At 35.7% G+C, this 15870-nt stretch overlaps 1 protein-coding gene across 6 annotated transcripts in view; it reads right to left on the bottom strand.

Annotated features, from left to right (window-relative positions):
• Positions 1–15870, bottom strand: part of ADAM23 (ADAM metallopeptidase domain 23) — a 79546-nt gene that overhangs the window by 12603 nt on the left and 51073 nt on the right. For 4 of the 6 annotated variants that reach the window (XM_063340580.1, XM_063340583.1, XM_063340584.1 and 1 more), the window contains exons 17-24: positions 15742–15828; positions 15174–15254; positions 13083–13133; positions 12557–12620; positions 10780–10885; positions 9221–9340; positions 8114–8282; positions 6136–6247 (exon numbers count right to left, since the gene is read on the bottom strand). In XM_063340580.1, the coding sequence (XP_063196650.1) occupies positions 6136–6247; positions 8114–8282; positions 9221–9340; positions 10780–10885; positions 12557–12620; positions 13083–13133; positions 15174–15254; positions 15742–15828 (790 nt within the window). Of the gene's footprint in view, positions 1–2592; positions 2684–6112; positions 6248–8113; positions 8283–9220; positions 9341–10779; positions 10886–12556; positions 12621–13082; positions 13134–15173; positions 15255–15741; positions 15829–15870 lie in introns of all 6 variants that reach the window. The other 2 variants (XM_063340582.1, XM_063340581.1) reach the window with 2 other exon arrangements.

The following is a 15870-nucleotide window of genomic DNA, read 5'->3' as shown; positions in this document are numbered from 1 at the left end:
CTGTAGATAAAAGTACTTACAATGGGACTGCTTTTACATGTTATACCTTACCTTAAAGATGAATGCCTTATGCTTTATTAAGCATTATCAAGGAAATTGTATTATTAATAAAGCAGAATTTTGCTAACAGTATGAAGCTCGCTTTGCATCAGTTCCTTTTAGTTAGTGACATTCATGAAGAAAAGTATAGGTCAGTATGTTTCGGCTAAATAAGATTCTCTAGTCACTGAACTCAGATGCTTAACAGAAATACACGCAAACCAAAAGTAAGAGGAAGGTTTTAACAACCACCATATTGTGGGGTCATTTTCCATCCAGACTATCACAAGTTGAACACTTCTGCCATACTTGTTCCTTCTGCCGTACCACTGCTATAACCTGCAGACACAGATTTATCAGCTCCTGCAACTACGCGAACCGTAACTGCCTGGCACAGCACCCTTTCCTGCAAGGCATGATCTGCTTTGGCACGGCTATCCTACCATTGCTAGTCGTCTTTTAGGACCTTGACACAAATCCTACTGAAGGTGTTAAAACAGAACACACCTTCAATTTCAGTGGACTTCAGACTATTCCCTAAATCTTTATCATCATCGTATAGATTCTACAAGAGTTAATATATATTGCTTTGAAACTCTGCTAGTTGTAGAAGAAGCAAGTTTCCTGCAGATTGTCCTGCAGATAACAACACACTGTGGTGGTTTGATATTTTCTTTTCTTGCCTATCGCTTTGCCAGGCAAATCCTCTGGTTTCAGTTATCAAAGCTAAGTACCCATTTTAGGATGACATCTGGAAAAAAAACCAACTCTGCCATTTTGTCCCTCATGATTACTACAGTAAATTTATAAACCACTAAGAAACTAAAGTTCTTCCAGCACTTTGAAGAAAAGGTTGCAATTTGCAAGTGAAATGGCAAGGAAGAAGGGCAGGACCTGGCATCATGTTGTGATGAAGACAACCTCCCTGAAGCCATTGATGGTAGCAGCCACCAGGGCCTGAAGGGCACTAGGAACAGAGAGTGTATTTGTGTTCCCCATGTACTTTCTTTAAACAAAGCAACAAAAAGGCTTGCCTTGAATATACGTTTGTATCTGAAGGAACCAGAGGACAGAGAAAAGACTGATGGGATCCAGGAAAGAAGAATGGATAGAAACAAAAAGAAGAATGAGTCAGGTAGTAAGTGATCAGAGGAGCGGAAAAATGAAGAAAAGCTGGAATTAGAGCAGAAGGATACAGGAGCAAGAACAAATGGTCGGGGACATTGGTCAGAGCTGGATGGACCAAGACAGCAGGTAAGGGAAGATAAAAACAGAAGGGTGCAAGGCAGAACGTAAGCAAAAGGCACATGGGTCCTCAACCTGGAGGTAAATCTCTGCTCCAGAATCCGGGTCCCAAATCTCTACAATCTTCGGAGTCTTCAATTTTTAGCAAACATTAGCAAAAATTTTTAGCCACCAGTAAAACACCAACCTGATCTTTCTCCAGCAGATGATCTATTAACTTCTTCCTTCTCTTTGTTTTTGTATTAGTTGTCCTCTGAGAGTGCAAAGGTCTCTACTCTTCTGAGAATCTAAGATGGGTTTCATGCAACATTCCCATTCAGCAAAAGCTAAAAAGGCTGTATCTAGGGCTGCAAACTCAGACACACAAAATGCTGCCTACCAGAAGAGTGCCTATTCAGCCTTAATTGGAACTGCATATGAATGCTTTTTCACACAGCCTGAACAGAAATCACAAACTGTCTTGTTATGATTCCTCCTTCAGAGAGATGGCACTGCCACATGACAGAGGTAATATACAGCATTAGAAACACAGCGAAGTCAGAAATCTCAGATGAGCAGAACAAAAGCAATTTATTCTGTAGTTTGCAGAGTGAATGCAGAATGAAGAGAGCTCTCACATGGGCATTTTTATACGTGTGTATATACATATACACACACACAGAAGTATATAAATCATAGCCACTGCTAAAACTGCGGTAGTGGGCTAACACTTAAGATTACAGTTTCCTAAAACTATGAAAAGACAGTAAAAAATGCTCATACATATTCTTTCTATCTGAATTCTATACTTCACCATTCTACTGCCTTGAGGTAACAAAATCCTAGCAACGGAACATTCAGAAGCTTTACTGTAAAACTAGCTGTCTACACTATTATCAGCAGCTTTCATCTTCCTAGCTAGATCGTGGGACCTATTATTACACTGAAAGCCCCATAGATCATAATAAACAATTTCTGCTTTTTATGAAATAGTCCACGTTACTCAGTCTACTTTTCAAAGTAATCACCAACTTCCATTTTTCCCCATTATTTTTATAATTTGGTGTAATGGAAACATTTAGACATTTAATTTTACTGTGACAATGTAAAAATTCACAAACTTATTGTTTTATGCCCCACATTATCCCAGACAGGAGAAGGTTCAACACTGCATGAGCAAACCACATGACACAGACACGGTCAATCACATGACAAATACGGTCACCACATGACAAAGCTAATGGGGTAATACACAGAGGGCTCGGGTGCATACGGTTACCTCACACACTAGGCACCAAACATCAAACTCAAACTAAGAAAAATGCTTACTCTATTCCCCACCCTGTGCCTCCAAAAATCACCCCCAAGGCCAGAATGGTCCCTGCCACTGCACCTATTAGCCTGTTAGTGGCCATGCTCACTGTGTGGAGGGAAAAGGGAAGATTTTTTAAGGAAATGATCACATATATGTCTGAAATGAAAACATGAAATAATTCCTCAAGGAGTATTTTACACCACGATCCATCGTCGGATAAACACTTCAAACCTCCTGATGAATCTTTATTTAACAAATACTGTAGCTTTAAGGATTCTGAAATGAGCTATATTTGGTTTTCTTTGAATGCTTGCAAATATTTCATTGAGAAGTTTTCCTGTAAGACTATTCCTTTTAGCTTGTGATTCTATTATTTACATAAAAAGGGAACATCCTCAACCTAGTGCTTATTTAAAACAGACAAAATATAATAAGTCACCAATTAGAAAAATTCCTTTTGATCACCAGAAACTTACTGTATCCATAATATAACTAAGCAAATGAAAAATGTTTGGAAACAGTTGCATCAAAGGAAAAGAAAAAGCCCCAACTTTTAAAGTCATTCTTTTACTAGTTAGTAATATTTTTCTCTGTTACTGCATTTATCAGTAGGACTCTATTTATCTGTATGACCTAAAGACAGATAGCACCTTTTAAAAGGAAAAACCTACCCTAGAAATGTGCTTCAGGTTAACACTCTGAAAATGTCGGTATGTTCAGACAGTCTCTCAAGGCAGTGAGGCCTTATTTTTCATTTTTTAAGGGAACTCTTTTGAGAAAAAAACATCTGTACATTTCCTATGTTCAAGATTACAAGCTTGATAGATTCATCGAGTCATAATAGACCACAAGCAAGCAGCTGAATTCCCTAATGGGAACTCCCCAAGGGACAGAAACTTTATACTCTTCATGCTGAATAAAGCCTGTTTTGAAATGGTTCACCATTTTTTCTTGTTTCATAAATATACACACACACAAACGTACACACACACATTTGAGACAAAAGTTTTATAATAAAAAAAAACAAACACACACTATTCCACTAGTCAAACAAAGGCCTAATTCTGCAAATGAAACTGGAAAGGAAGAATCTTGTGTCCATATGGAGTCCTACTGATTTCAAAACTACTAGCCAACGCTCTGAAGTAATGCAAAGTTTCTGCAGTAGCCAAAAACTAACAGCAAGGAGACTTTGTCTTCCAAAACTGCTATCATGCTGTGTACGTCTGCTGGTACAGGATACAGTAGGTTGCTGAGTTTAAAGTAATTCAAGACTCATGTATTAATACCAACATAATTAAGGATCACTAAATTTTTAAATCCTGAAACATAGTATGGACCCAAAAGCAATTGATAGGTGATGGAAAGGTCTAAAAAGAAAAGTGCAGCAGGGTACCAGCCAGTTATCATAACAAGATATAAATAAGTAGCAATACTTCCTAGCTATGCATGCTCTAACTGTAGTAAGAAAAATGCTTAGATTTATGGTGTGAAAAATCTTAAATCTGTTAGGTGAATTGTCACATCATGAGTGTTGTGTTTCTGAAATGTAACGAACCTCAAATTTAGGGCTAAGGGAAAACAAGTATTTTGGTTTCTGTCTCAGACTTGTAAACTGTCATATGACATACAAAGTACTGGTAATAAGGGGAAAAAACTTAATGGAAACTACTTGAGTATGTTGGATCTTTACAATACAGAAAACTACTTCCATAACCTTCTGACATCTTCTTACAAAGGAATTCCTTTATTAGCAGACCAAAAGAGATTATAATAAATGTCAGTGAATTCATTTCTAGGTGATTCAACATCAATAAATTACTGTAACAACGTAAGGAAAAATAACCCATCTTTTGAAATCATTGAGCCACCTTGTACAAAAACATATTCTGCTTCTTTGCAGAGGACTCCATTGAAAAATGCAGTCTAAACTTTACGTCTGTACCTACTGGCAGAAATCCAGGCACACACTATTAATTTAAGACTTTTTCCCAGAATATTTCAGCATTGACATATTAATTTTCATGAAGGTATTTCCAGTCTGAATTAGAGGAGTGAATCTGAATTACAAAAATCTAACCAAGATAAGCGTACCCTTCTGTGTTGCCTTTCCTAGAGACCTTTTTACAGAGGAGGAAATTATTTCTTACCTACAGGATTTGGAAATAAGCAATATAACATTTGCATATGCTCAGTGTCACAACTGTAAGTACTGCTCTCCTCATCCACACAAAGAGAAGTAGCCAACTCTGTAGTGCTGTTCTCCACTATTTTTTTTAAGACTCTGTAAGCAGCATTCCACAGTTAGGAAGGTTTTTATGGGAAATGGAATGACAAGTTGCTTTGTAAGGGAGGGTACAAACCAGGCAGCTCTACACTGAACAATGTGGGGTTAGGAGCCCAGGAAGCACCTGCACAGATTCACTAATACAAAGCTGGACTGTTCTAGAGAGCCTCCTTCACAGTGGCAACTTGTTTTAAAACGATCTCTTCACAGTTTTTGGTAAAGGTCTACTGGAACGATTCTGCTAAGGGGCAAAAGAGGAAGGCACACAAGACAGAAGTAGAGCCATTCTGGAGGGGCATGCAAAATGCCACCCTCCCTTGAAACCATGGGTATTTTAAGGAGTAATCAATTAGAGTCTGAGCTCTAAGGACTAAATTTTTAAACAAATCTCTCTTCTTTCCATCAGCCTTGTATAAGGGACAGAAGAACCTGGAACTGGGATGTAGCAGAAAAATTTTGTTTGTGTTTCTCAGTTGTTTATTGGGAACTTTATCTGTAAATGCATAACACAACACTGGATAAATATAGTCTGATGGACAGGACAACATCCTGGTGACAGGAAAGACATAAAAAAAATTGGACAGTACAATCCAAAGACATTCCTTGGCAGAGAGGTAAGAGAGAATCTCAAATGCTTTTTCTTCCTCTTTGAAAAACTTTTTTGATTAATTATTTCCTCAATAGCTCCTCTTTGTATTTATACTAAATATGCAACTGAAATACCTACTAAATACTTAAGAGTAAGCAATAATAACTGTAAGAATAATTTAAGTTCTTAAAATCTTAATTTATTTCTGTGTCCTCCCATTGAAATGTAATTTCAAGGAACCAAAGCTTTTTTTCATCAGGGATATTCCACTTCGCCCGTTTTTATGCCACAGTTCTCTGAATTAGCTGAAAACAACTAAGGGAACCAGAAATCTCTAGTAAAACATAAATACTCAATTATCATATAAATAATAAGAGCCACACTTAGTCAGATTTCAATCACAAAGAAAATTATTGTATAAAAGAGAGAATAAGTTATGAAGGAAAAACCAGAAAGTACATACAATTACCCACTGAAATCTTCCCCATATAGGTTAGAAAAGTAAGTTTCATCAGTTCTGAAAGCAGAAAGACCTACTTCATCTACACAAACCATCTACCTGTGGGTCTAAACAGGACTGTACAATAATATTCTCTTTCTATATGCTAATTCTACTACCATGTATCAACAGAAAAACATCATAAATACTTGAGCGAACATCAAAATTGAAATCACACAAACCCTTGGGTCCTTCATCCTTTTTGCCACCAGTATCCCTGATAGGATCATCAATACTGCAGTCAGTCCCAGCCCAGGAGAAATTACAAATGCAAGTGGCTTCATTACTACAAACCTGGAAAAGAAAAGAAACGACAGCAGTTGGTTTTTATTAAGTTTACATTTTATTACATTTTATTAAGGTTATTTAGCGTGTAATTAGGTATTTAATTCACAGTATAAAACTTACCCATTTATCTTTTGTAACAATAGCACTCAGCGTTTAGAGTGAGTATAATACATCAGTAACCTTAACGTTTGCTTTAACCCTCTAAATACACTCAGACGCTAGGAAAAGCACAAGCGCTCCCAGTGGTGCCATCATCACTTGCACTATACAGCTGTGTAGAATGTAAAAAATAACAGGAATTCTCATCCAAAACCACCCCTATGTAGACTAGTTAGATCTTCACCAACCAACTATTTAGACTTTGAGCCTGGATGTCCAGGAGTACAAGCATTTGCATTTAAATAGTTCAAGACATGGTTATGCTTTACAACCTCTCATTTACAGCTTGCTCCCATGTTAAAAAAAAAAGTCATATTTTCATTGGTTTTGTTGGCATTTTTTTCTAAGCAGCAATGAGGAGTGCTTGTTTATCTTCTAGAAAGAGAGGAAATAGTTCTTCCTAAGTCTATATTTACTTGAATGACCTCTGAAAAAGGACTTAGGACTCACTAAAATTGGCAGTACATTTCTCAGATACAGGAAAACCTATCCAACTGTCAAAACCCAAAGTATCAAATCAATAGTGAGAGTCAATAGCCATAAACTTTCTACATGAAAAAGAACATGGAATGTATTGCTAGAAGAGGTTACTAAAGAAAAAGCATGACATGAGAAACAGACACAAAACAAAGAATGAAGTTTTGATTATGGGACTAGAATCAAAGTCTGTCCTTGGGCATCAGCTAATAATGTCTTTTGGACATTGGAACATGATGTCAAAAAACCCAGAAAATAACTTACACACTAATGATTACAAGTAAGTACTACATGTGATATTTTTAACTTTAACTTCTAGCTCACTCTGCTTCTTGAATATTCACAGAAGAATCTTATCTAGGAAGCTGAAGATAAATACATCTTATGGCAGATTTGATTAAATATTGTTTTAAAATTATGATTTGGAATAATCCAAAGCAAAACAAAGAAGGTAATATAGTTCTCTCATCACTCATGCCACTCACCAAAAGTGCCAAGATGATTTCTAGAACTCCTAGAACCTTTATTTTCCATTTTGAAATTTTTCTTCTTGATTTTGAACCTAACCCTCTTTGAAGCACTCAAATTCCTCTTCAATTACACATAACAAGAGGAAAAAAAAAAAGCCAAAAACCCTTGTATAAAGTCTAGCCCCCTTTGGCAAGAATCTCTCACTGAATCCCAGAGTGGAAAGGTTTTATCAGTCATACCTAATGCCTTAGATAAATGGACTTACAGGTAGAATAACAGAATATAATGTACCAGAATGTAAAATGATACTTTGTATCTGTTCAAGAAGAATACATCAACTCTGTTGAGATCCAACAGTTTAGAATTTTAATTATTTAAGCCGTGAGGTATAAATCCACAAATACAGGAATAACTTTATAAAGATGTTAGTATGCAGGAAAAAGTTTAACTGAGGATGGCAAGTAGCTTGAAATACGGGTAGTGCATTACAGAAGTCTTTACAGTAACTGATGTCAAAGCTCTTTCTTGCTAGTAACGGAAACAACACATTGGATATAACTGCAGAACTAATTTGACAGCTTTGCTTTCTAAAATTTTATCCATGCTTCACAGAATGGCACTCTTCCCCCGAGTCTAACGTTTGTGTTTTCACATCAACAGGTCTTAAGCACAAGTTCAGGTAGAGAACTCCACAGGGTACATTAAGGTCAGATAGAGCAGAGACAGCTGGGGAAGCTTAGCTGCTAACTCCCAGTACAGACTCACCCCATGACCGGAACAGACTTTTCCATTAGAGCCAATGGGACAGCTGCTTATGTTCAAGGACTGAATTGGGAGGCACTTTTTGTCCAGACACATCATGTGAGGTCCACATGGAGCTCCATCCTCCACATAACCTAAATCTGTATCATCATCTAAAAGAACGTGAGCACCACTAGGAGAAATAAGTTTTAATATACTGTTAGTATTATGACCAGAGTCTTTTGAAAGTATTATACATGTCAGTGTAGATACTGAAAGCCTCACACCTTTCTCACATTTAAGCATACAGACAGATTAAACAAAATTATAAAGTTCTTCTGTCTGTCCATGGCATTGACAAGGTGTCCCAGCTGTCAGACTAAAAAGAAGTCTAGATAATGACTTACATACTCAAAAAGAGTACCTTAGTCTTTGGGGGTTTTTTTAATAGTCTTTGATGGGCTGATTTTTTTTTATTTTTTTTTTTCCAAATGCTGTGAAACACTACTGCTAGAAAAATGTTTAAAAACTAACTTCCCATGAGATGACTTTTAAATAAAAATACCTGTGGAACAGTAGAAGAGTTAAGAATCATTGTTCTCTCGGGACCTAATTATATAAGAGAGTACTAGCATGACAGCAATATTGCCAATGTCTTTAAAATACAAATCCAGTATTGTGCACAGTAGACTAAAACCCATTTACCTGCCCTTTAACTGAACTGTAGCTTAGCATCTTATCCTCCCTCCCAGCCTTCACTTCCTTACAGCTATTTCTCTGCGGATATAATACTCAGAAACACTGTGTTTAATAAATGGGTCTTTGGCAATTACAGACTTGCCCCACATCCCCCAGAAAAATATAATGCTGAGCATTAAACTCTGACTGTGAACTTCTGCTACTGGAGAGATCAGATAGAGTAATCAGGAGGATAACCCACATGTCGCCCTCTTTAAATGTGGACTATTAGGCTTTTTATTTTTTTAATTAAAAAGAAATACCACTCAGAATAATGATTTGTCTGAAAGATAATAATTACGTAAAAATCACAAAATTTTACATTTATGTTTATCTTAATTCAATTAGGTTTGACAGAGCAAAATCATGTTGGAACACTACATTATCTTTTACCTGCAGTCCACTATTCGTCCTTGATGATAAAAAGAATTTGGTATAATTTCTCCTTGAACTTGACCAACTCGTGGTACTTTAGTAAGATTAGTACAAAGCAAAAAGCCACAGAAAACATCACTGTAAAATGAAAACATAAATCAAAAAGTTGCTGGAATACTATGAAGTAAACTTACAAAAAAGAAAGACTGCAATGATGCTGCTGATCACATTAAGTAATATATTACCATAAACCACATGACAGACTTTCGGAGTGCAAGTCTGGAAATAAAATGTTATTTGATATAAATGACAAGAGGCCGAAACAAGCAATCGTTCTCTCTAATGCACCAGTGAATGTTCACATGAACAAAAAATTTATGTGTACTCTAAATACAATACAGTACAATTAAGAGGAGCCAAATTGTACAGTGCTTTGTCATATCAGGCTAAATTACATTTCCCTCTCTCTAGCAGCTTGGATGCCGTACATTAATGTGAAGTTTGAATTTTAAATTTAATTTTATTTCCCTTGCAGGACAACAGAACGATAATAACAATCATTAGCATGCAGTGTGTGTGCCTGCATTTTAGTAAAGAATCTGCTTCATTTGATGTTGTTTTAGACGTGCGATCTTCAGCAGAAGGATATCAGCTTAAAACTTCAATCTCCTACTCTAGTTGTCCTAAGTCATAGAAGCAGCTAGATAAATGCTAGAAATTGTATTTGTTAAAACTGCAAAAAATTTAAACAGCCCTTCAGCTGGACCATTTTTCTGCTTCTCTCTACTGACCAAGGAAGGCTTTTATATAAATGAGGTTTTTAATATACATATCAGAATAACACTATCCTCCTCTAGATATAAAAAAAAAAAATCCATTAAATAACTCCTTTCCTTGTGATCCTATCTGAAAAGTGCATCATGTAATAAAAAAAAAAAATAGCGCCACTTGACGAACATCAAATAGTCAAAGGAAACCACCATTCCAAGACTGAAATATTTACACGCATACTTAAAAATTACGAAAAAGTAAGTAACTCAGTAAAAATTTAAGTCTAACCACTGATGATCATTAACTTGAAAAGTAAATTTAATCAAATATGCATCTAGTAATGATCACATGCAAATGAATCAGCCATTTCCTCTATAGCATCCAAATGTCTAATGGTCCTCTATGGTCAAAGTAATGGCTGGAACAAACTTGAAACAGCATAATCTGGTATCAGTCCCAGAGCAAGTGGAAATAGTGTGCGTATTTCCAGCCCAATTTATCCCTACCAAGTCTGAGTTGTTTGTATACTATGAACTTGTGACTTTTTGCTGCCTTATCCCCAGCTCCTCTGAAAGAATTAAAGTCACAGTACATTGTTCTGAAAATCAGGAATTCTTTACAAGTCTATTGCTGAGTCACCCATGGATTTGTCACAAAGGAACTTTTTCAAGATGCAAATCTTCTGAGGCAAAGAACATTCCAAATAATGCAAAATACACTGCTGAAACATTCATGAAAAAGTAGACAATACTAACCCAGTATTAATCTATTTAAAATACAAATAATCTCTACCAAATGGAACTCACTGTTTGCTACACTGAATCCATCGGTCTCCATCCTTTCCACAGTTTCCTTTTTTTGTGCCTTCTGTATTAAGCTTTTCATAACAAAATTTGTCAGATCCTGAAGACTCTGTTGATAAAGAAAGGAAAAAAGGAATGTACTTTCCATTGGCAACACGAGAGCTTTGAAAACCTGCATAATTTATTGTAGCAGTTCTCTGTATATTTTTAATAAAAAACATAAATCTAACCCCATGTATATGTACACAGCTGGTATTTTCCTGTAATTACAATGGGAACCTAGCAGACTGAACTGCAATACCTCCAGATGGCTTTTCTAAAATAATGCTCAATATTCAAAATTCGCTATAAATTTTTTTTTAAAAAAAGCAATCTCCACAGAAGCTGTATGATCTTCTGTATTTGAGTTTATCTGTGGTATAATTTTGTCACTTCATAACAACTGCACAAGATTTAATCAAGGTGTTTTCATTGCAATTATTCCTGATCTGTATTTCAGGAGATCGAAGTTTTTATATATGACATATACCATATGTTCTGACATCAACTCAATGTTTATTTTATTTTATTTTTTAGGAGTTCACAGAAAAAACAAGGTTGAACAGTCAAGAGTCTAATTCCTGCTGCTTTTTAGGAGTAGAAATCTGAACTAATAGGTTTAAAACCACAAAAATTTACTAACAACCCCATTTGTTTTTTCTAAAAATCAGTTAAAAAAGAAAAAAGAAAACCACAGCAATTATACAGAGTAAGATAAAATATTACAGGTAAAAAAGACAGAGTAGTTTAAATTAAATCACTCGCATGCAAGACAAACCAAATATTTTAAAACATAAGTGTGTAAAATACAAAGAAATTAGTTAACAAAAACACCTGTTGCCTTTAATATTATCAATAAATATGTGGTAGCAACATAAAGCTCACAAAGGCATCAGAAGACAAAGAAAATGTCTCCATCCAATTTTACACTTACATAGCATCTTTTGTATTGTACAAGACGAACAATAAATGGTAAAACTATATCCCTCCCATCCCATCTTCCCTATGATGAAATGACTCTTCTGCCTCAAACAGGCAGTGTCAGGAGTGGCAGTTATGATTAGAGAAAATGCACAAGAAAACATTAAGCGCTAGAGAACAGGACATCCTGATAGTTCTGCTCTGCTGAACTGCCTCCAAGTCGTTACAGACAGCATTTATCCCATCTCAGCTGCAAGCAAAATCCATTGCAACTGAAATTCTATTTTATTCAACACCTCTGGGCTTAAATTCATACTATGTACATTTAAATTCACACTAACGTATTAATTTTCCTGACTATAGGATGGTACAGCAAAGAAAGGCAAGATGGAGCAGCTTTAGCATGAACCACTGCTGGAATAATGGAACTGACAACTGTCATTAAAAAAAGTAAAAAACATCTGTTTTGAACTGTACCAAAAAAATCCTCAAACCCATTTTCCCCCCCTTGGTAACAGTAACTCAAAGTTGCTAATATTTTGTATGTTTTCTCACCTAATTCCAGCAGTCCAGCATTTGCTGCCCTACCTGTCTGCAACCACATCATGTCAGAACAATCTCACTGTCATCACCCTCAAACCCAAACAGGCATACAGCTCCAAATTGCACTTGCCAGTCAAGCCACAGTTTCTCGCTGCAGCCTTTTCTCCTGAGCAGAAAACTTTAACTTACAGTGGGAAGAACAAAAAATAGAAACACAAAACAAAGGCAGGAATGAACCAGAACTAAAACACACTTAAGGTCATTAAAGTCAACCTACTAGATCCCCAGATATATTTGCACTGATTATCTCTTGTCTTGCATTCACCATTATAGCAACGACCCTAAACAAAACACAAGATGTTAGCAATGAGAACTGAACATTATTTCATTTCCTTCCCCTCCCCCAACAAACGTCTCATTTTGATTCTTCACACACGTACTGGGATGTATAATAGTTTTCATGAATTTGGGTAGATGGAGTACACATTTTGGACGAGATTCTCAAAGTCATTTGGTGTCTAATACATACCGACATTTCGGCAGCTGCTTTATACTTTTCATTTACATAGTTGTAAAGAACTTACTAATGTGGAGTGTAATAAAAGATCTACATGTAAAATGTAAAGACACCAAGCAAATTTTACTCAAACTAGAAATTTTTACTATTCATAGAGTGCATAAAGCACAAGCAACACTGATGTCCAAAAGACAAAATTTATGAAGAAATGTAAAGACAGGATTAAAAAAATATGAAAACTTGTATTTGGTTAATTTCTTTTGCCTATGTACAAAACATTGCATACCTGATTCGAATCACAGGCATACCCATCTTGTTTATGAAGATTTGGTGGACACTGAAAAAAATGAAGAAATGTTTTTTATTGTGTATTGTAGCAATACATCAAAGGATCACATTGGAATTTTCCTCATTTTAAAAGATAACTGCACAACATATAAAGGAGGTAGATACCATAATTAGTGCAGGAATCTTTACAGCTACAAATACAAATAAAAATGAACATTTTGAGCCATGAAATACAAGGTTTGATCCTAGCTTTCTGCATACTGCAAGTAGAAATGAAGGAGGTGAGGCAAAATAAAAAGTAAATGTGTTCAGTAACAGTATATTTGGTAGCTAATACAGGGGCCATATCTGCAATGCTGCCACTGCATTCATTTCAGTTCTACCGAGAAACAAGTGAGCACCTAGTTGTAGCCTACCAGTCTATTGCTTACAGAGCTGTGGGTTTTTTTACGATGTTAATTGTCATGTTCTCTTGGCATTAGAAACTTTTTTGGTATGAACAAGTCATCAGGTCCAGAAGCCTCAGATTAATAAAGCTAGGAGCAGACCATTCTCAAAGCTTTTCCTCATCAAAAAAGACCTGTGAAGATGTGGAAAGGGTATGTTGCTGCAATGTACCATATTAGCCAATACTTTGAGGGCAGCCTTTCTAGCTTAAGAAAGCCCTTCTCCCTCCCATAAGGAGTGCTCCATCTATAGAAATTACAATCTAAAGATTTACAATAAAGTCTCAGCAATAGCTAATTAAGTGTGGATGTCTCAGATGATAATATAATATAATATAATATAATATAATATAATATAATATAATATAATATAATATAATATAATATAATATAATATAATATAATATAATATAATATAATATAATATAATATAATATAATATAATATAATACTGTTAATTTATTGGCATCTATAATTACAGACAATGCCCAGAGACATGTTCTCTGTCCTGAATCTTACTTCTTCAAAGCTGAGAATTTAACGCAGTAGATGACTTATGAAGTCCTTATATAACCTTGAAGCTAAATATTGAAAAGGAGCATATACCACCTAAAGCATCCAAGTTACTGCAAAAATGAAAGATATACAAAATGTTGACTATTTAAAAGAACTCAAGTTAAAACAACCTTGTGGTTGCTGTTTATTCCTGTACTTTTGAGTATTAGTTAAATGTTTTCAAGAGAAATGCTTAAGATCCACAACTTTTAAAATTATCATACATGCACACGCTCTTAAAAAACATAATGAAAGTCTCATGAGGAGCAGCTGTGGGAGCTGGGGTTGTTTTGCCTGGAGAAAAGGAGGCTGAGGGGAGACCTTATCGCTCTCTACAACTACCTGAAAGGAGGCTGTAGCGAGGTGGGGGTCGGTCTCTTTTCCCAGGTAACAGGTGATAGGACAAGAGGAACAGCCTGAAGTTGTGCCAGGGGAGGTTTAGGATGGATATTAGGGAAAAATTCTTCACCAAAACGGCTATCAAGCATTGGAACAGGCTGCTCAGGGAAGCAGTGGAGTCATCATCCTGGAGGTATTTAAAAGATATGTAGATGTGGTGCTGAGGGACATGGTTTAGTGGTGGACTTGGCAGTGTTAGATGAATAGTTGGACTTGATGATCTTAAGGGTCTTTTCCAGCCTAAATGATTCTTTGATTCTATACTCAATTAGCTGTAATTTTCTACATTTATATTTTAAACTATTTTATTCCATAAAATCTTACTGTTATTACCTTTGAATACATTCACATTTGCAATTTATTCTTAGTATGTACGCTATAGACCAGGCAAAGAATAAAGGAGGATATCTGACACAAATACTATACAGATACACAAAACCCCACAAGTTCTAAAAAACAAATAAAACCACAAAAGTCATATTTTGAGTCCATTTAGATTAATTCTCTTTGAGCTTATGACAGTTTATTCTTATGTTTAAAAAATTTTGTTAGGATTAACAAATAACCCCCCACAGTTATTTGTGTGTATATGAGTGAGTTTGTCAATCCGGATTTTCCTCTTAAATTGATATAAAATGAGCGCAAGCAAACATCAGTAGTGTAAGCAGAGAAAGCTTCTGCAGACATACCCGGCCAGAATCTCCAGTGCAGAACTCTGCAATATCACATTCATTCACTGCATATCGACAGTCATAGCCTCGTGGAAAAAACTAGAAAATGAAGAATATAGTTCAGGACTAAGACTATGTAAAAGCAAAATTAAAGGTTCCTGTTTGGAATTACTCCTCATTTTAACACTCTGTGAACACCATACTCACACATATTTGTCTTTTTTTGCTTGGCTAGGAAAAGAACACCACAACCTCAATAATTATTTCAAAGAGTTGAAAAGGATTTCAGTTTCTTAATATTTGAAAGGCTAAACTGAAGTATATAATATTTTGAAAATTTAGGGGTTTTTTTCATCTCTGAGATATAAACGCAAAAGACGTTCATATAAACATGAATACATAGCCAGTGCAATCCATTCCCTTTATATTTGGGGCAGACACCACATTATTGTCTGGAATAACAGTCTTAGCCTACATAAGCTGTTCCTTTTCATTCTACATGAAACACACTTTGAACTGTAACAGGCTGCACATGACTTCCATGGACAACTGAAAAGAACAATAGATCTACAGCAGCAACACTCACAAGACATGATGTATTACAGCAGGGTCCATCACTACAATGAGCTCCATTAGAAAGAGAGCACTTCTTACAACAGTCTGCATAGCATTCCTGAAGAAAATATTAAGCAACATTTTTAGTCTTCCATTTTGA

Source organism: Chroicocephalus ridibundus, chromosome 7 (assembly GCF_963924245.1).
Source record: "Chroicocephalus ridibundus chromosome 7, bChrRid1.1, whole genome shotgun sequence".
Taxonomy (NCBI): Eukaryota; Metazoa; Chordata; class Aves; order Charadriiformes; family Laridae; genus Chroicocephalus; species Chroicocephalus ridibundus.
The sequence above is the reverse complement of the archived record's forward strand: the minus strand, read 5'-3'. Positions and strand labels throughout refer to the sequence as shown.